The sequence below is a fragment of the Schizosaccharomyces octosporus genome (genome assembly GCF_000150505.1).
Source record: "Schizosaccharomyces octosporus yFS286 unplaced genomic scaffold supercont6.1, whole genome shotgun sequence".
Classification (NCBI taxonomy): Eukaryota; Fungi; Ascomycota; class Schizosaccharomycetes; order Schizosaccharomycetales; family Schizosaccharomycetaceae; genus Schizosaccharomyces; species Schizosaccharomyces octosporus.
Genome location: NW_013185619.1, coordinates 19,279 through 38,707, shown reverse-complemented (window position 1 = coordinate 38,707; position 19,429 = coordinate 19,279). Strand labels below are relative to the sequence as shown.

The 19,429-nt window shown below is 38.0% G+C and overlaps 10 protein-coding genes and 1 non-coding gene across 11 annotated transcripts; 8 read left to right on the top strand and 3 right to left on the bottom strand.

The window, feature by feature from the left end:
• Nucleotides 1-383: 383 nt before the first annotated feature.
• On the top strand, nt 384-881 carry SOCG_06155 (galactose-1-phosphate uridylyltransferase; the record flags this gene model as incomplete). The annotated part of the gene is made up of 1 exon (XM_013162410.1): nt 384-881. One exon carries the CDS (start codon nt 384-386, stop codon nt 879-881), a length of 498 nt encoding a protein of 165 aa, XP_013017864.1.
• A 316-nt stretch (nt 882-1,197) lies between these two features.
• On the top strand, nt 1,198-2,300 carry SOCG_02638 (galactose-1-phosphate uridylyltransferase Gal7; the record flags this gene model as incomplete). The annotated part of the gene is made up of 1 exon (XM_013161129.1): nt 1,198-2,300. One exon carries the CDS (start codon nt 1,198-1,200, stop codon nt 2,206-2,208), a length of 1,011 nt encoding a protein of 336 aa, XP_013016583.1. The 3' UTR covers nt 2,209-2,300.
• Nucleotides 2,301-2,702: 402 nt separating this feature from the next.
• Nucleotides 2,703-3,913, top strand: SOCG_02637 (NADPH dehydrogenase; the record flags this gene model as incomplete). The annotated part of the gene is made up of 2 exons (XM_013161128.1): nt 2,703-3,356; nt 3,407-3,913. The coding sequence occupies 2 exons, from the start codon at nt 2,703-2,705 to the stop codon at nt 3,911-3,913; spliced, it is 1,161 nt and encodes a 386-aa protein (XP_013016582.1).
• Nucleotides 3,914-5,198: 1,285 nt separating this feature from the next.
• Nucleotides 5,199-6,687, top strand: SOCG_02636 (aldehyde dehydrogenase; the record flags this gene model as incomplete). The annotated part of the gene is made up of 2 exons (XM_013161127.1): nt 5,199-5,277; nt 5,312-6,687. 2 exons carry the CDS (start codon nt 5,199-5,201, stop codon nt 6,685-6,687), a joined length of 1,455 nt encoding a protein of 484 aa, XP_013016581.1.
• A 491-nt stretch (nt 6,688-7,178) lies between these two features.
• Nucleotides 7,179-7,418, top strand: SOCG_02635 (uncharacterized protein; the record flags this gene model as incomplete). Its single annotated transcript, XM_013161126.1, has 1 exon — nt 7,179-7,418. One exon carries the CDS (start codon nt 7,179-7,181, stop codon nt 7,416-7,418), a length of 240 nt encoding a protein of 79 aa, XP_013016580.1.
• Nucleotides 7,419-7,596: 178 nt separating this feature from the next.
• SOCG_02634 (uncharacterized protein) lies at nt 7,597-8,700 on the top strand. Its single transcript, XM_013161125.1, has one exon. It carries the CDS (start codon nt 8,217-8,219, stop codon nt 8,568-8,570), a length of 354 nt encoding a protein of 117 aa, XP_013016579.1. The 5' UTR covers nt 7,597-8,216; the 3' UTR covers nt 8,571-8,700.
• A 490-nt stretch (nt 8,701-9,190) lies between these two features.
• SOCG_02633 (proline specific permease) lies at nt 9,191-10,837 on the bottom strand (the record flags this gene model as incomplete). The annotated part of the gene is made up of 1 exon (XM_013161124.1): nt 9,191-10,837. The coding sequence occupies one exon, from the start codon at nt 10,835-10,837 to the stop codon at nt 9,191-9,193; it is 1,647 nt and encodes a 548-aa protein (XP_013016578.1).
• A 1,361-nt stretch (nt 10,838-12,198) lies between these two features.
• Nucleotides 12,199-12,366, bottom strand: SOCG_02632 (uncharacterized protein; the record flags this gene model as incomplete). The annotated part of the gene is made up of 1 exon (XM_013161123.1): nt 12,199-12,366. The coding sequence occupies one exon, from the start codon at nt 12,364-12,366 to the stop codon at nt 12,199-12,201; it is 168 nt and encodes a 55-aa protein (XP_013016577.1).
• Nucleotides 12,367-13,113: 747 nt separating this feature from the next.
• Nucleotides 13,114-16,071, top strand: SOCG_02631 (alpha-glucosidase; the record flags this gene model as incomplete). The annotated part of the gene is made up of 1 exon (XM_013161122.1): nt 13,114-16,071. The coding sequence occupies one exon, from the start codon at nt 13,114-13,116 to the stop codon at nt 16,069-16,071; it is 2,958 nt and encodes a 985-aa protein (XP_013016576.1).
• Nucleotides 16,072-16,279: 208 nt separating this feature from the next.
• SOCG_16084 lies at nt 16,280-16,362 on the top strand. Its single transcript has one exon. It is a non-coding gene; the product is annotated as a tRNA-Val (tRNA).
• A 399-nt stretch (nt 16,363-16,761) lies between these two features.
• SOCG_02630 (uncharacterized protein) lies at nt 16,762-19,245 on the bottom strand. The gene has a single exon (XM_013161121.1). The coding sequence runs from the start codon at nt 18,579-18,581 to the stop codon at nt 16,905-16,907; it is 1,677 nt and encodes a 558-aa protein (XP_013016575.1). The 5' UTR covers nt 18,582-19,245; the 3' UTR covers nt 16,762-16,904.
• Nucleotides 19,246-19,429: the final 184 nt, after the last annotated feature.

The following is a 19,429-nucleotide window of genomic DNA, read 5'->3' as shown; positions in this document are numbered from 1 at the left end:
TACAAGATTATACAAGATATGTAATAGTTTATAAAAGCATGAAAACTACTCATTCCTGAGATCCTAATGGATTAGGAGACACTAAGGCACGGCCATAAGAGACTTAAAATAAAGGGCGTAAATATCGTAATACGCTAGAAGCGACAAGGATTATTAAACGAGTCGCTTATAAAATAAAAATGGTAAATCAAAGAATACAAGCAACTGATAGGAATCTACTTCCATCCGCTTGAAGTAACTAAGGCGCAATGCGACTCGTAAGTAGAAGGGGAGCAGAACTATGTAATGTATACCGGAAAACCACCAAGAACAAGGAATGCCATATCTTCTGGTAAATTTTTTCTATAATAAATGAATTGAATTTACAAGGTTGAAAAAGAAGTATGAAGTTTGACTTTACAGATCATTCACATCGCCGATACAACCCTCTGAATGATACATGGGTGTTGTGTTCTCCCCATCGTGGAAAACGACCTTGGCAAGGTGAACAAGAAGATATAGTAAAGGATGAAGTACAAAACTATGACCCCAGCTGTTATTTATGCCCGGGAAATGATCGAGCAATGGGTACCAAAAACCCCAATTACACAGCGACGCACGTCTTTCGCAATGACTATCCAGCAGTCAAAAGGGAACAACCTGATTTAGTGGAAGAACAATCCCACGAAAAAGGGCAGACACTCTCCTTGAAGTCCCGTTTGCAGAAAACTCAAGGTGTCAAGGGCGACTGTTTTGTCATTTGCTTTAGCCCTAATCATAGTTTGACGCTTCCTCGCATGGAAATAAATGCTATTATGCATGTTGTGGAAACTTGGAAGCAACTATGCTTTCAGTTAAAAACAGCGTCTTCTGAACGCATGCACTATAGATACATTGAATAATGGATTAGGAGACACTAAGGCACGGCCATAAGAGACTTAAAATAAAGGGCGTAAATATCGTAATACGCTAGAAGCGACAAGGATTATTAAACGAGTCGCTTATAAAATAAAAATGGTAAATCAAAGAATACAAGCAACTGATAGGAAGCTACTTCCATCCGCTTGAAGTAACTAAGGCGCAATGCGACTCGTAAGTAGAAGGGGAGCAGAACTATGTAATGTATACCGGAAAACCACCAAGAACAAGGAATGCCATATTTTCTGGTAAATTTTTTCTATAATAAATGAATTGAATTTACAAGGTTGAAAAAGAAGTATGAAGTTTGACTTTACAGATCATTCACATCGCCGATACAACCCTCTGAATGATACATGGGTGTTGTGTTCTCCCCATCGTGGAAAACGACCTTGGCAAGGTGAACAAGAAGATATAGTAAAGGATGAAGTACAAAACTATGACCCCAGCTGTTATTTATGCCCGGGAAATGATCGAGCAATGGGTACCAAAAACCCCAATTACACAGCGACGCACGTCTTTCGCAATGACTATCCAGCAGTCAAAAGGGAACAACCTGATTTAGTGGAAGAACAATCCCACGAAAAAGGGCAGACACTCTCCTTGAAGTCCCGTTTGCAGAAAACTCAAGGTGTCAAGGGCGACTGTTTTGTCATTTGCTTTAGCCCTAATCATAGTTTGACGCTTCCTCGTATGGAAATAAATGCTATTATGCATGTTGTGGAAACTTGGAAGCAACTATGCTTTCAGTTAAAAACAGCGTCTTCTGAACGCATGCACTATAGATACATTGAATTTTTTGAAAACAAAGGTTCGGCTATGGGCTGCTCAAATCCTCATCCACATGGCCAGGCCTGGGGCTTGGATTATATTCCAACGAATGTTGGTGAAGAAATAAAGAATATGACAAAGTATTTCAAGTCCTATGGTACACACTTACTCGGCGACTATGTCAAGCTTGAAATGGAAGAAAAACAAAGAATTGTCCTTGAAAATGATTCTTTCGTTGTACTCGTCCCCTATTGGGCTTTATGGCCTTTTGAAACTTTGTTGATTTCAAAAGAACATTTGCATTCGTTGATGGATTTCCAAGAAAAGCATGTTCAAGACTTGGCTTCTATTTTAAAGCAATTAACTACGAAATACGATAATTTATTTTGCACGAGTTTTCCCTATTCCATGGGAATTCATCAAGCACCTCTCCACGGCACCGAAGATGAATGCAATAACTCTTGGTTCCATATGCACTTTTATCCTCCTCTATTGAGGTCTGCTTCAGTAAAAAGTTTTGTGTTGGATTTGAAATGTTAGGTGAAGCCCAAAGAGATCTGACTAGTGAACAAGCCGCTGAACGCTTGCAAGCACTTGAGTGTACAAGGCATTACCTAGATACCCTAAGCTGAACCTTGATACGTCCAATTTTCAAACATATAAATATTAATTTTTATTTTTCATTCTAATTTTCCATATGTCACATTGCAATTGCATCGACAAACAAAACTGGATAAGAGTTCTAAATACTAAGAAACTTTAACAGGAAGATATACGAGTATATGTATATTCGTTCAATTTAACCTTATATCTATCGAAATAATAGAACTTCTATTTAATTATAATAATTCGTGCGAACTTACAACTACTTTATGATGACTAAGAATATTAGTCAGCCAACAATGAAGATTCGCAATTTCTTTCCACCATTGACATTGGAAAACACATATAAATTCAAGGCAGTAGAAAACAACGCCGGTCATTAGTATAACGGTAAATCTACTTTGATAATATCTCACATTCTTCAGTAAAAAATGACGGTTGGATTGGAACAAACAAATCTTTTCAAACCAATTAAGATTGGTAACCATACACTAAATCAAAGAATCGTTTATGCTCCAACAACACGATTCCGTGCTGCAGATGATCATACTCCAAGTGATTTGATGTTAAAATACTATTCTGATAGAGCACAAGTTCCTGGTACTTTGCTCACTACAGAAGCCACATTCATTTCTCCTCGCGCTGGTTTATACCCTAATATTCCCGGTATCTGGAACGATAAGCATGTCCAAGGATGGAAGAAAATTACTGATGCCGTACATGCTAAGGGTAGTTTGATGTCATGCCAATTGTGGTTTTTAGGACGAGTTGGATCCCCAGAACTACTGAAAAAGCATGGTTTGGACTTGATATCCCCTTCCGCTTTGTATGAAAGCGAAGATTCCAAAAAGGCTGCCGAAGCTGCAGGCAATCCTGTAAGAGCATTGACCGAAGAAGAGATCAAGAGTATTATTTATGAAGATTACAAGAATGCCGCCATTAATGCTCTGAACGCTGGATTCGATTTTGTTGAAGTTCACAGTGCTCATGGATATTTGCTTGATCAATTCTTGCAGCCTTCTTCCAACCAAAGAACCGACAGCTATGGTGGTTCCATCGAAAAACGTGCTAAAGCTGTGTTAGAAGTCATTGATCTTTTGATTGAGACCATTGGTGCTGATAAGCTTGCTATTAGATTATCCCTTGGGCCAAGTTTCAAGGAATGAAGGCTGAAAAAGACGTGGTACACCCCGTCACCACTTTTAGTTATGTTGTGAATGAGCTTCAAAAGCGTGCTGATGACGGTAAGCAGCTTGCTTATCTTTCTCTCGTCGAACCCAGAGTTCAAGGAAACTTAGATGTCAATACCTCTGACATTGTTGGTTCCAATGACTTTGTCAAGGCTTTGTGGAAAGGTCCCATTGTACAAAGTGGTAACTATACCTATGACAGTCCCGAGTTCAAGTTATTGAAGGCTGATGTCAATAACGATGACCGTACTATGATTGGTTTCTCAAGATACTTTACATCCAACCCAGATTTGGTTGAAAGATTGAAGAAAGGTCTTGAACTGACTCCTTATGTTCGTGCTTTGTTCTACGCCTCCCATAACTATGGTTACAACACTTTCCCCAATTACGGCGAGGAATTGCATTATGAGCCAGCAGCAGAGGAAAAGAAACGCCCTGTCTCTCTAATTTAATTGTATGTTATAAAAATAAACTAGATTTAGTTTAATGTCAATCAGGAATTAGGAACAGTGAAATTTTGGTTATAGTCTACCTGATTAATGATGATTTTGGCGTTTTGTGAAGATAGAAAAATATATCGTGCTTTTAGGATTTGAAGAACAAATTTCAGTAAGATATTTTTGTTTGCGTATATTGTAAGTTGCCGGTCTTATAGCTACTGTGTTATGTCCCAAACTTGCTAACCCTACACGAGATTGAAAATAATAATATTCAAGTAGGGGAACAAAAAATAGTGCCACTACCAAGGTTTCTATATCATAAAATAGTTTTTGGTAATTGAAACAATTGTATGTGTATTAAATGAATGATAGGAAAGTAATTCTATAAATCCCCCAACGTCCAGAACTTGATTTGCCAAGAATCAAACCAGTCGATCAAAGCTTTTAATTTCGAAAATTTTTGCTCTTAATGATTAGCATATGTATATATTTTTATTCGATAGTACTTTCTCTTTTACTAAAAGATCATTTGTTTACTTTCTATAATAAACAACTCTTTAAAGTAATAGGAAGAAAAACTCGCAATGAGAACAAACGCTACATAACCGTAACGAGGATGTGACCAGTCACCAAATAATGTCGTTGCTTTATAAAAATGAGGCATGAGAGAAGACATGATCATGAAGTTCATTTTCTTTGTGAATTAAGTACTCTTCTTATCATCAATTTCAAATTATTTATGCTTCTAATGAACTATTATTCCACTCTAAAATGCTAATTACTACAAGTCCTTCACAAATTGCAAGAGCATTCATTATAAGAACGAAAGAGAATGAGTATCATCAAAGTTTAGTTTCATCCATCCATCACTTTCATTTAAAAAATCCTTCCTTGACAACGTATCGTAATTTGTTTTACAACATTATTCAAATCCACACAGCTCGTATATTCATATGGTTCAGCTATACTTTTAACCGATGTTGTTTCTTTTGATAGTTTCCTTTGTTTACAAAATGTAATAAAGTTAATCTTTTGTATTATCATTACATAATATATCGCATGACAAAAGATACCGTCTTTGTTAATATATGAATGCTATCTGAGACATCCTCAAGTACAACTTCAAAAAGAGAATTTCTAGCCATTCAGGGCAACACTTCTATCAACAATAGATTGGGAATTTATCATTGCTAATATCACATCATGAATAACCAAAGGCTTTCTAATTTATAAATACATGTTCATTGAACACCGTGATCTCCTTTCCTTTCGTAGTAGTATCAATCAAGAATTTCCAATGTCAGAAGAACTGTTCCAAAATTTAACATTCCCAGACGGTAGCACAGCCAGACAACCCGTCGGACTATACATCGATGGTCAATGGATAAAATCCAAAGACAAGGAAAACAGTGGATCCTGCCACCGAAGAAGTTATTACAGAAGTTTACTTGGCTGGTACCGAAGAAGTAGATCTTGCGGTAAAAGCAGCGAGAAAGGCTTTTAAAGATTGGAGAAAGGTTCATGGTTCAGAACGAGGTGCACTACTCATGAAATTGGCAGATATAACCGAAAAGCATATTGATACACTATCCGCCATTGAAGCTATGGATTCAGGAAAACCAAAAGACTCCAATGCTCGCGGTGACGTGGAGGGAACAATAGCTTTGCTTCGTTATTGCGCCGGATGGGCTGATAAAATTTATGGATCCGTTATCCCAACGGGCTCCGAAAAACTTGCATACTCAAAGAGAATACCAATTGGAGTATGTGGCCAAATTGTTCCCTGGAATTATCCATTAAATATGGCTGGATGGAAGATTGCTCCTGCTTTAGCCGCTGGTAACTGTATCATTATTAAATCCGCTGAAACCACCCCTCTCTCATTGTTGTATTTTGCCCAATTAATTGACGAGGTTGGATTTCCCAAAGGTGTAGTCAACATTATAAGTGGGCTGGGTAAAGTTGCTGGATCACATATCGCTTCTCATCCAGGAATCGATAAAATCGCATTTACTGGATCAACAGAAGTGGGCAGTACTATACAAAAACTCTCCTCTTCCAATCTGAAGACCGTGACACTTGAATGTGGCGGAAAATCTCCGTTTATTGTTTTTGAAGACGCTGACATTGATCAGGCGGTTAAATGGGCCGCTGTAGGCATCGTATTTAACAGCGGTCAAATTTGCACGGCCAATTCGAGAATATACGTACAAGAGAAAGTCTATGAAGAGTTTTTGCAGAAATTCAAAAACCATATTTTGACAGATTACAAAATTGGATCTCCCTTTGATGAATCGACAGTTGTTGGACCAGTTGTCAATAAAGTTCAGTATGACCGAGTCCTTCATTACATCGACGTTGGTAAAAAGGAAGGAGCTAGGGTAGTCTTGGGAAATGAACAGACTCTCTCAAAGAAAGGATACTTTATCCATCCAGTGATTTTCGCTGATTGCTCTCAAGACATGAGAATTGTAAAAGAAGAGATTTTTGGACCCGTAGTGGCTGTATCAAAATTTACGACAGAAGAGGAAGTAATAGAAAATGCTAATGATAGCATATACGGGTTGGCAGCGATGTGCTTTACTCAGAATCTCGAAAAAGCTCATCGCGTTAGTGACGAATTAGAGACTGGAATGGTGTTCATTAATTCGACAGAGAACAGTGATATTCAAGCTCCTTTTGGAGGTGTTAAGATGAGCGGAATCGGCAGTGAATTAGGAGTACCAGGCATAGAAATGTACACTCATCTGAAGACGGTCCATCTGAATTTAAGTAACAAGCTTTAACTTGATTGTTTGTGATAGCTATGAATCCCGGCTTTGGGTATTTTACAGGGAGGGCATTCAAGACGAGAAATCGAAGGAAAATGACTTATGGAAAATTCATGGTTATCAACGGACAAACAGAGACGTCATTTGCTTTCTAATAGACTGAGATCAATGAGTCAGTAGCTCAAAATCTTAGCATTCTCCGACTTACTTGCTCTTCTTATCCAGCAGTTTACACTCATTTTCGAGTCCAAAAAAAATCGGCGATTACGTTTGTATTTCGTAATAATTTTATGATGCTGAAACGTGAACACCAGCCGCAATTAAATGGCAACACTAGAGGAAGTCTCTTATTCAACTATGATGGCATTGATTTAAATTTCAGGATTGGAAAAATAAATATATGTATCGCAAGGGATACTCGAAACGAACCAACTCATCAGTGTTAATCGAGAACTTTAAAAGTCGTTAATTGATTATCATCTACTTTGCAATTCTTATCATCCAATATGCCCAACCCTGGAAACGTCGCTGGAGGCTACAAAGCCTCTCTTCATAATCCTAATGTATCCGATGAGGCTAAACAGCACTCGAAGGAGGTCCTGGAGCATGAAGACTTCAGTAGAAGTCCCACTCACGCCAAGAACCCTGGTAATGTCGCAGGAGGTTACAAAGCCGCTCTCCACAACCCCCATGTTTCCAAAGAAACCAAGAAACACGATCAGGAAGTCCTGGAGGAATTGGAGTAAAACAGCTATTGCTACAGCTTAGTGATGGTTTCTCCAACAATGATTTATGATAATTTTTGATGATGACAACTTGAGTTAAGTAATACTCTCTGTATACCTATTATGTCAGTAGTTTTATGTTTATCACTAAATAAAAGATTTATCTTATTATTTCTAATAGAGCATATAAAACCTTTAGCAAAAAATATGAAACACCTGGAAACCTGTTCATCAACCTCAAACCTGCTTGAATTGTCCTACAGCTTTACGCAACCAAAAAATTCAATTTTGTGTAAGAAAATGCTCCTGGTTAAATTTCTTTGGTACAATGTTGATTGCAACATAGTCTTGATCTACAGTGGATAGCTAACACTTTAGCCCAACATCTAATTTGAAAGCTACCATCGTAAATTTTTACATCATTTAGTACGAGCCTAGCCACCAAACTTCATCATCTTTTGTTTAGACACATTCAAACCAATTTGGTAAGTAGGATTAAATTGCCACTGTACGAATGTTCGAGAATTGCATATGAAGGCAATTCATTATGTCTTCTTTTATAGAATGATTAAGCAAGTAATTTCGCAGTTACTTCCATGCGGAATTGATGTGTTAATACACTCTACGGGACAGATTTTTGCCATCAAGTAACCTACGTGTTAACGAACTTTGGAATTCGTGTGATGTAGTGTATGTCAACAGCTTACGAAAATTCAAATCATTATGAGATATGTTAAATTGATATGAGTGAGAACATGTATAAATATACGGGGGATCTAGTTTCGTTCGCCTAGAGTTTTCAAGATTTTCACAATTCAAATGCCCGATCTAGCACATCAAATTGCCGGCCACAAAGCCGCCTTACACAATCCTACTGTTTCTGAGGAGGCCAAAGCTAGAGCCCAAGAATGGCTAGATAGCCATGGTCAAGATGCTCATTATACAACTGGTACCACTCGTGGTCTCAAATCCGATGGAGACGATGAAGCTGAATTAAGAAAAGAAGGTTTCCAAAGTACAAACCTTTACGAAGATGACGAAGCCCAAGCCAAAAACCTTGGAAACGTACGTGGTGGATACAAGGCAGCCGCGCACAATAAAAGAAACACAAAGAGTGGAAGAGAGGCTGCTGAAAAAGCCTTACATGAAATTGATGATGAAGCGAAGGCGTAGGAAAATGCTGTTTCTTCTTTCGTCGAAAAGAATAACTTAAAAAATAAAGAGTTACTATATGTGTGTGTGTATATATATGTAAAATATTACGAAGCTTTTATTCCGAATATAATGAAAGATTGAATTTATGAATTATTTATACATTAACTAACTTTGCGACGAATTTATATTACAGGATTATATTGTGTACGATATTGTATGCGAAATAAGTAAAAGAAAAGAACTTTTTGTAAATTCCAAAAAAAAAAAGCGAACACAAGTTCTGAAGCTGTGAGTCAAGTTTAAGCCTTTACTCGCATAGAGTAAGTAAATCGAAACGAAACGACTTTGTAAGTAAGTAAATGCTTTGAAAGGCATTATAACAAACCTGCTTCTTTTTAGTGAGATGGGAAATCAAACAAAAGAGAAAAGGCGGGGGAGAGATGAAAGAGAAAAACAAACAATAATAGATGGTAGCGGAAAAAAGCACTTGAACGAATTTTTCGAGTAAATTTCGAAACAAAAGAAGAGGGGGTATATATCATTAAAAACAAATCATTAACTGGTTACGAGTTAAAAAAGGAGAAAAACGAACACAGACAAGAGAGCACTAGGGGGAGATGTTAATACAAAAGGATTTCTTAAGCAATCCACATCCATATTTTATCAAGAAAATTTTTCGGTTTTGGCAAAATGTATCTACTTTCAACTTCCTCTGCTTCAGCCAAGCCACTCGTAATGTCCAATTCATCGACTCTCTTGAACCACTTCCAATTTTTCGTGAATAGCTTATGGCCCAAATACAAGACTAAGAAAATAGGCAATGTAATATAAGCGGCAATGAAACTAGAAGCAGTGAAGTGATGGCCAACGAAGACGGGGAAACCATTGGTGATTGTGATCAACGAAACAATGAAAATGGTTATGTAGGAAGCATAGGGTTGAAAGGGAGAACGGAAGGGCATGAGATTTAACATGTTTTCTTTGACCATGGCTCTTCTGAAACGGAGGTAAGTAATGAGGATACAGATCCAAGCAATGAAGCCAGAGATAGTAGAAAGATTTGTGAACCAGGTAAAGACCATGGCGGAGGAGGAGGAGGCATTTAAGAAGGAAAGGCAAGCAATGAGGATGGTGAACAAGACAGAGACATAAGGAACGCCCCATCGATTACAGCGCTTGAAGATTTTGGGGGCTTGTCCGTCAACGGCAAGGGAGTACAAGGAACGTGAGCCAGCGTACAAGAAAGAGTTACCGGAAGAAATGGAAGAAGTTAGAATGACAGCATTGATGATGTGATTTAAAACGCGGATTCCAGCGTTTTGGATGCCAATAACAAAAGGAGAAGCACTGGCACTACCGGAACCTTTGGAGACAGCGCTCAACAAGTGGGGATCTTTGCTAGAGACGATGACACCGATAGCCAAGGTACCGAGAATGTAAAAGAAGGCAAGACGGTAGATGAATCTGCTTGTGGCCTTTGGGATGTTTCGACGAGGAGCTTCGGTTTCACCGGAAGCAATGGTAATTAATTCGGGAGAAAGAACAAAAGAGAAACCACTCTTGACAACAGCCATCCAAAAACCACAAAGACGACCGGGGCCACCGGTGACCAAGTATTCACGGAAAGCCATGCCGTGTTTCCAGTATCGGAAACCTAAACGATCGTGTTTTGGGGTGCCTCCAAAGAAGATGACGATACTAAGGATAATCAGACCGACGATGGTGACGACTTTGACGATGGCAAGCCAAAACTCAGTTTCACCGTACCATTTGACGAGGAAAGAATTGAGCATGGCCAAGAGAAAAAGGACAATGGCAATCCAAGCAGCGGCAGGGACGGATTCGGTCCAGTATTCGATGATAATAGCAGCGGCAGTGACTTCAGAAGCCATAAGAAAGACATAAGCATACCAATAATTCCAACCAGTAGCAAAAGCCAGAGATTTATCGACAAAGCGGTCGATATAGAGAGAAGGAGAAGCACCGGCGATAGGAAGGTAAGTGTTCATTTCACCCAAAACGTTCATGACACTCCAAATTACAAACGACATGACGATGTAAGCGAGAAACAAGGAAGCAGGACCTGACTGAGCCAACGATTGACCAGAACCGACGAAAAGACCCGTACCAATACAACCGCCAAGAGCAATTAACTGTACATGTCTAGATTTCAAAGCTCTTCTCGTTTCACCGAGTTGTATATTGGAAACGGGAAGGACTTCAGCTTGAATTGGTTCATCGTACTCGGGCTTTACACTACCCTTTTCAGAGTCTTTTTCTGTCATTTTCGAGGAGGTGGGACTTTTATTGAAGAAGGAGAATCCACTTTTTACTGAAAACATGGCTTTTCATATTCCTTTTATTTGACTACATATTTTATTATGCAGTGCACTGTTTATCTATATTCTTGCCAAGGAGATACCAGCAATCTTGTCACTTATTCCTGCTCCACTAAAGGAACTTGTAATCATCATAAAAGAGACTTGATTTGGCAAACCACAAATCATTCCTTGTACGAGCCATTTCCTTGACATAAGCTCAGATAGATAACATTCGGTCAACCCATGTTTATCAGTCGGTCGGTAGAGGAAAAACTGTTGTTGAACGCATTTTTTTTTTGTTTTTTTTTTTTTTTTTTTTAATTTAAAAATTTTTTAAATTTTTATTTTTTATTATTTTTTTTATAAATTTACTATTATTATTGTTATTTTTTAATTCATATGGCTTTTGATATAGATATAGATATAGATGAAAAGAGATGAGATAAAAAAGGATCGATAAGAATATGTCTGATATTGGGATATAATAGAAAGCGTAGTATTATGTGGGGGAAGAGTGAGTGGGGTGGTATAAACAGAGAGAGAGAGAGAGAGAGAGAGAAAGAAAGGGTGTGTGGGAGAGAGTGTTGGGTGTGTGGCTATGTGGAGGTAGTAGAGAAAGCAGCAGTACAAAAGAAAAAGGATGGGTACAAGTGAGAAATGAAGTAGAAAACGGTACGACTGAAAGATGATGAAGAAAAGGGATTTTCTTTTTTTCTTTTTTACACTTTTCACTTTTCATTTTATTTTTTTCATCTCAAACTTTGGCCAAGTTTTGAAATAGTTCTTGCTCAACAATTCGTATACTTGCTCCTTTCTTGCACCCTGTTTTGTTACAATGGCAACAATCATCTATGCATAGGGAAAAAAGCAAAGTATGGCATGGCAACTATCCCTTTGGTAGTTTTTTTCAATCCATAGAAAAGCAATTTAAAAAACGATAAGCATGGTAAAAATAGTAAAAAGTGATTATTGAATTTTAATTTTGATTTTTTTACTGTTTTCACTTTTTATTTTTGTTTACTTTCTGACGTTACAGAGATCAACGACAATTTCAATTTCAATTTCACCTACAGATCGGACTCTATCAACTGATCAGATAAAAGAAAAAAGAAAACAAAAGCCCTTTCAATTATAAAAAAAAATAAAAAAAGAAAAAAATTAATTTTTAATTTTTTAATTTCAAATTTTACAATATTCCAATTCCAATTTTTGTAAACACTCATGACGAATGTCACGATTCAAATTGATTCCATCAAAGAAAACACTCTTTAAAAGTGCGATGCTTCTGATTGAAACAAAAGAATAATCAAATCTATTTGACATCATCATTCGTTCTCCTTGGAATTTGAATTCGCATAAACTTGCAAAGGGAAGCAAACGAAAAAGACAAAACGAATAGCAATAGCAGTAGCAGTAGCAGTAGCAGCAGCAGCAGCAGCAGCAGCAAATAAATCCGTTTCGATGACTTGTCTCTCTTTCTCTCTCTTACCCATTTCGAAAAGAAAAAAATAAAAAAATAAAAAAATCTCTTTTGCTCAACACTCACCATGCATATAAATCATCGACATTAACATTGACATTCTTTTTCTTTCTTCTTTTTATGAAAAACATCTCCTTCTCCCAGCTTTTCTCTCTCATCGTCATTTTGACATTTCTCTCCTTCACTGTTCACTTTTCTCTTTAAACTCTCAACTTTGTTTGTTCCCAACTCTCTCTCGCTTGATGCCCTGTGCTACTACTGTCCACCAAATGACATCGATATGATTCACATAAACCTTCCCCCTTCCTTCAAGGTTCACTGAGCGGTCTCTCGACTCTGACTCAATCATGACCGACACCAAACGGAATTCTTCTTTTCTACGAGTATATTAATCCATCCTTCCATTCCTTCCTTCTTGCTATTCTATTCTCTCAAATTCAAACCCTTTTCCTGCTTTTTGCTTTTTTCCTTTCAAAAATAAATCTCTATACTTTTGTGCTCTTGACATAGCATCTCTCGTTCTCCACTTTCTACTCTTTCATTTTTTTCGTTTATCGTTTATTGTTGTACCTTTTCTCTGCACAACATACTTGAAAACCTCTACATTTCCTTTCCCATCCTCCTTCCGCCGCCTTTGTTCATGTAGGTTCGTTTCTTCAATACTTTCTTTTTTTTTTTTCTCATTCTCCATCATAAACTCCTATCTCATCTTTTGCTTTGGTTTCATCGTTTTTCATCCTCCCCATCCTAGTATCATTTAATGCTTCCTCTTCGTTCGTTTCTCGTTTCCGTTTTTGCCTTTTTTCTATCTATTTGCATCCCCTCCTTTGTCTTTGCCCAAGATGCTTCCACCATCATCTCTTCCTCGACCTCTTCTACTACCTACAGAGCTTTACCAACTCCTTCCGTCGCTACTCTTGGAATCCCACAAACTCCTTCCGACCAAGAGCCTTATCGTGGTTCCAACTGTCCTGGCTATCGCGCCTTGAATGTATCCGAATCTTCCAGCGGGGTGCTTGCTATTCTTGCTCTTCGCGGTCCTCCTTGTTATGCTTACGGAAATGACTACTCCCATCTACTTTTAAATGTCTCCTACGACACAGTAGACCGGATCCATATTTCCATTTCCGATCTTCAAGGCAAACAGTTTCGTTTTACCAACCGCTCTGACGTTTGGGATGCTCCTCTCTATCATGATTTGACTCATCCTTCCAATCGTTCTTACTCCTTCTTCTACAACTCTGATCCATTTGAGTTTTGGGTTGTCAGAACTACTGATAATGAAGTCTTGTTTGACTCTCGTGGCCATCCCCTTATTTTCCAAGATCAATACATCGAACTCACCACCAACATGGTCGAAAACTATAATCTTTATGGCCTTGCAGAGACCGTTCATGGTCTTCGTCTCGGTAATAATCTAACTAGAACCTTCTGGGCTAACGGTGACCCTACCCCTCTTGATCATAATGCCTATGGTACTCACCCATTTTACTTGGAACAAAGATACAGCCCTGACCGGAATGCTTCTTCTGGAAATCAAACCGAATACCATTCTTCTTCCCATGGCGTCCTCATGCTTACCGCGAACGGCATGGAAGTCCAATTGCGTCCAAACTACTTACAATACCGTATGATTGGTGGCGTAATCGATTTATACATTTACATCGGAGGTTCTGACGATCCTAAAAAAACGGTTTCCCAGTTCGTAAAGTCTATCGGAACACCGTCCATGCAGCAATACTGGACTCTCGGGTTTCATATTAGCAGGTGGGGTTATTCTAATGTCTCTGATATTTTGGATGTCCGTAAAGGATTTTCCGATTTTCAAATCCCTGTCGATACATTTTGGAATGATCTTGACTACATGTATATGTATAGAGATTTTACGGTTGATCCAATTTCCTATTCCAAAGACAGCATGATCGATTTTTTCAAATCCATAGAGTCCACCCACCAACACTATGTTCCCATTATCGATGCCGCTATATATGCTGCCAATCCTAACAACAAAAGTGACGATTCCTACTACCCATATTATAAAGGAATCGAGGATGACGTCTTTATAAAAAATCCAAACGGATCCATTTACGTGGGAAACGTTTGGCCTGGTTATACAGTATTCCCCGATTTCACAAATCCTGCAAGCAGTACGTACTGGAAAGATTGCCTTCTTAATCTTACTCACGACTTTGGGGCAAATTCTACTTCATTCCCTACATATACTGGTTTATGGATTGATATGAATGAGCCAACTTCATTTTGCGTTGGTTCATGTGGTTCAGGTCGCTTGGATGAAAATCCAGTGCACGTCGCCTTCGTTCTGGAAGGCGAGACAAACAACGTTGTTTACACATATCCAGAAGGTTTTAACATCACCAATGCTACTGAATATTCGTCCATTTACACATCTTCTCTCTCTCAATATCATGCTACTGCTACCTCAAGTTTAGAGATAGTTAAGGCCTCGCCTACTCCCATGAATGTCAAGCCGGAGTATAATATAAATAATCCGCCATATGCACTCAGCATCGAACAAGGTAATGGTGATTTGGCCAATGAAGGACTCAGTACAAATGCTACTTACTTTGATGGTACCGTAAGATATAACCTATTTAATATATACGGTTATGGAATGGCAAAAGCAACTTACGGTGCTTTATCTTCCATCTACGAGAATAAGCGACCTTTTATTTTAAGTCGCTCCACCTTCTTGTCTTCTGGAAGATATGCTGCTCATTGGTTGGGCGATAATTATTCTTTGTGGTCAAACATGTTCTTTTCCATTCCCGGCATGCTTACATTCAACATGCTCGGTCTTCCAATGGTTGGTGCTGATGCTTGCGGTTTTATGGGTAATACTGATGAGGACCTATGTTCGCGATGGATGGCTATGGCGGCATTTTCTCCATTTTTCAGAAATCACAATAGCTTAGGTTCTATATCTCAAGAACCTTACAGATGGGAATCTGTCGCCGAATCTTCTAGGAGAGCTATGAGCATTCGCTATTCTCTGCTGCCTTATTGGTACACTTTGATGAAAGACGCTCATAGTGACGGATTCCCAATGTTACGAGCATTGTTTTTTGAATTTCCAAATGAGAAAAATTTAGCCGCTGTTGATAGACAGTTCATGGTCGGTGACGCACTATTGATTACACCAGTACTTGAACCAAACGTTAGTCACGTTCAAGGAGTTTTCCCTGGTAACAGCAGTACGAAATGGTATGATTGGTACAATCATACAGTTATTGAAAGACAACCTGGTGAAAATGTTACACTGTATGCTCCCTTGGAGCATATTAATGTCGCAATTCGAGGTGGAAAGATTATCCCCCTCCAAGTGCCGGCTCTCACAACTTATGAGACGCGCCAAAACCCGTTCAATCTTTTAGTTGCTCTCGATTCTAACGAATTTTCAGAGGGAACAATGTACACTGATGACGGTGAATCCATCACTCAAAACAGCACTTTGACAACCAAATTCCTTTGTAGTTCTAATCGACTGTCAATCTCATCAGTTGGTGATTATCATGTGCAGAATCCCTTGGCTAATGTTACTGTGCTTGGTCTCTCCCAAGCACCCAACAAAGTTAAGATTCAAAACAGTGAAATTCACACCTTTTCCTATATAAATGCAACAAGGGAACTTGTTATTACTAATTTGGAGAATTATACCATGAACGGTGCTTTTTCATCCAATTGGACGATTTCATGGTAATCTCTGTACTCAGAAAGTTCTTCAATGTATAAGTTATCTATAGAAATTGTGATGATTTCTGATTAAGACAAGATATTTCACTATCAGAAACGAGAATTCTCGTCTCTGGGTTACTCGAACTTTCAAGTACGGATATTTCATATTGTGAAACTCAGCGCTTATAAGCCTTCCTTACTTAATTTTGTAAGCTTATTTACTATTAAGCATAGGCCGTGTGGTTTAGATGGTTATAATTTCTGCTTAACATTAAATGTTCGCAGACGGTCCCAAGTTCGAGTCTTGGCACGGTCATTACCTTTTTACCATTTCTGGTTCAAATAATTTTTATAATCTCAAAGCACGTGCAATAATAACTGATTTATTTCAACATGCTTCATGAACCAAATGGATAATCAACAAATTGTTCGAGATTCATCTAGCAAAATGGTTTAAAGTTCTTTCTTATAGCAGAATAATATACTGACAACATTGCTTCAAAGCATCTTCTGTACTTTGGAATATAAAAAAATTAATATTGCATTGAACAAATGGTTAGAGGATTACTTCAATTTTTTGATAGATAACTTGTTTGCTACATTTAGTGGAAGCTTGAACCAGTATTTCAAGTTTAAATCACAAAAACGATGCTTTATACCGGCAATTCGTTTCTCATTACAGTATTAGCTAGTTCTGTGTACTATTTGTTAAGTAGGTGAACCACTATATTAATAATACATCCTCGATTAGAAGAACAAAGACAAGAAGGATATTAAAGGCTAGTCTAGCCATTATTAAATACTATACAAAACTAAAAAATACAGATCCGAATACCACAAATCACGCAATTCAAAAGACTATTTTTCTGTTCCGTCAAAAAATTCGGGTATAGATGGTGGTGAATCGTTTGATTCACCTTTAAAGGTCTCACTAGCCTTAGGTCCTTTAAACCATTTTCTAGCTGAAATGGCGTACCAAAGGAGTGTCAAGAAAATGGGTCCGCCGTAAACCAAGCATGTCCAGTTCATAGTTTTTGGAGATGGATTTTTGTCATTTGGGAAACACAAAACTGGAATCATCAAAGCGACAAAAGCACAAGCAAGAGCACCAATAGGTCTTGAGTATTTACCCAGATTCCACGGACCTCTATGGAACTCAGAATCCTTCATACAAAATACACGAATAAAAATTGGGATGGTAAAAGCTGAAAAAGCGGCAACAGCTCCCACGGAAAAAACTGCACTAGAAGTTTCACTGCCGGCAAACAGCAAAAACAATATACAAAAACTTATGATTCCGTTACAAAGTACTGCATTCACAGGTGTCTTCGTTTGATAATTCACTTTGCCAATCCACCCGGAAAAGGGAAGAATGCCATCTCTAGCATAAGAATATGCTATTCTTGAAGACGCAATTAAAGAGCTTTGACCCATCATTAAAGTGGAAAAGATAGTAAGACTTAAAATGGCAACCGCAGCACGTTTTGGCATAACTTGACTTAGATAATTCGTCCACATATTACCACTGCCGGTCATGAGCGCATGAACGTCAACAATTGTATAGGATACAAGGACTTGCATAAGCCAACCAACTATACCACCAATTACGGCAGTAAGTACAATAGCTTTTGGGGCATTAACACTCGCCTTGGCGCATTCTTCACTCAAGTGAAACGGAGCATCATAACCAGACATTGTCCAAATGGCACCGTTAAAAGATAAAAGCACGGCGAATCCATTAGGCCAATTTGTTGTGTTTTTTATTTCACGCCATGGATATGTACCATGGGTGAATTTGTCATCTTTTGCGGCATAACCGATAATTGCAAATGCGGCAATAAAAAGAAAGAGAATGTTGATAAATGTGTTTACTCGGTTAATTTTCGAAATGTATTTTGTCGGAAGAGAAGCTAGGAAACAATGCATACATTGAATGCCCACACTAAGCAAAAAAACTTGGTAGTTTGAAGGTGAGTAAGACGGTCTGTTAATGCTTACAGCTCCCAGAATCATACTAGCAGCACTGGAATTCACAGAAGGTTGTCCAATTACATTTCCAATATAGTTTGACCATCCAGTAATCCAGGAAGCTAAAGGGCCCCAACCCTCGGGAGCAAAAACTGCTGCCGCATAATACAACCCTCCGGAAGTTGGTAAGGCAGAACAAATTTCTGCCATGCTTAATGCAATACAAATCAAAAAGAAAATAGCGATTAACCAAGCCCATAGCAAGCCAGGGGTTCCTACGTACGAAAGACTGAAGGATAACGTTGAAGCAACAGAAGGAAGCAATCCCAGTACAGAAAAGGCAATCGAAAAAATACCAAATAAGGAAAGTTGACGACGAAATTCCTGTTTGTATCCCAAATCAGCAAGTTCTTCAGGATCATCCACGTTTTCTTCTGAAGTCACCCTAGTGATCTTGGTATCAATTATAGACTCAGTGACAACAGGCTTCTTTTCTTCATTATTGAATGAATTTTTTTTGGATTCTGAACCCATACTATGTATTTCCATGGGCGTACAAGATGCCATCCTGAATTTTTTGGGTATCTAACACGTTAACAAACACAACCATGCAAATCTAATGTTAGTATGAAAAGAGTCAAAAATGGTGCAAGTTGTGTCCTGTTTATATGAGATATGTCAACTTGTCTTTTTCCCTAATCTTATCATAGAGTATTGAAAATTTTTAAGATATAAAATTCCATCCATGGTGGAGCTCGGCTAACGCAGTTAGAAATTCAACTTCTTTATATCATAGATTAAAAGTAAAGTTTTCTTAACCTTGAATTTAGATAAAATGTTTTGTAAGGATTTTTTATTGTAATTGCCTTTGTGTTGCAGTTTGTTTAAATCAGAAATAGCAATTTCTATTGCCAAAACTAACATGCTGGTGGTTCTTTGAAAACACTGTATACCTAGCATTCCAATCTCTTTAGTGTAAATCTGGCTATGCGTGTCATCAAATTAACAACTTTAGCCCAGTCTCAATCTCGCACACTTTATCTGAATGTTTCAAAGGCAAAGTAGAGTAGAGAAGAGCAGTCAGTATACACAGTTTTGAGCGATCGATACCTCTACATCGCACTGTTGATCATTGAAATTATAAAATGAGAACTAATTGATTTAGGATCTATTTGTGGGATGTGTATGCTTGCATCGAAGGTAAAGGTACAAGAAGATTTTGGTCATAAACTGAGAATCCATTAAATAGTGTATGGATTCTCAACTTCACATTACATAAAAAATTATAATGATTGATAGTATACTCACATCGAAACATCAAATATTGCTTTTTATTTGTTATTTTATTGATGTACATGTAAAAATCTGAATATATGTTTATTAACGTTATACAGGGTTCTTGAAAAACTCAAATA

What these genes read in the sequence shown, in the direction of transcription:
- SOCG_02634 (XM_013161125.1), top strand. Translation starts at nt 8,217, where the DNA reads ATGCCCGATCTAGCACATCAAATTGCCGGCCACAAAGCCGCCTTACAC.
- SOCG_02630 (XM_013161121.1), bottom strand. Translation starts at nt 18,581, where the DNA reads ATGGCATCTTGTACGCCCATGGAAATACATAGTATGGGTTCAGAATCC.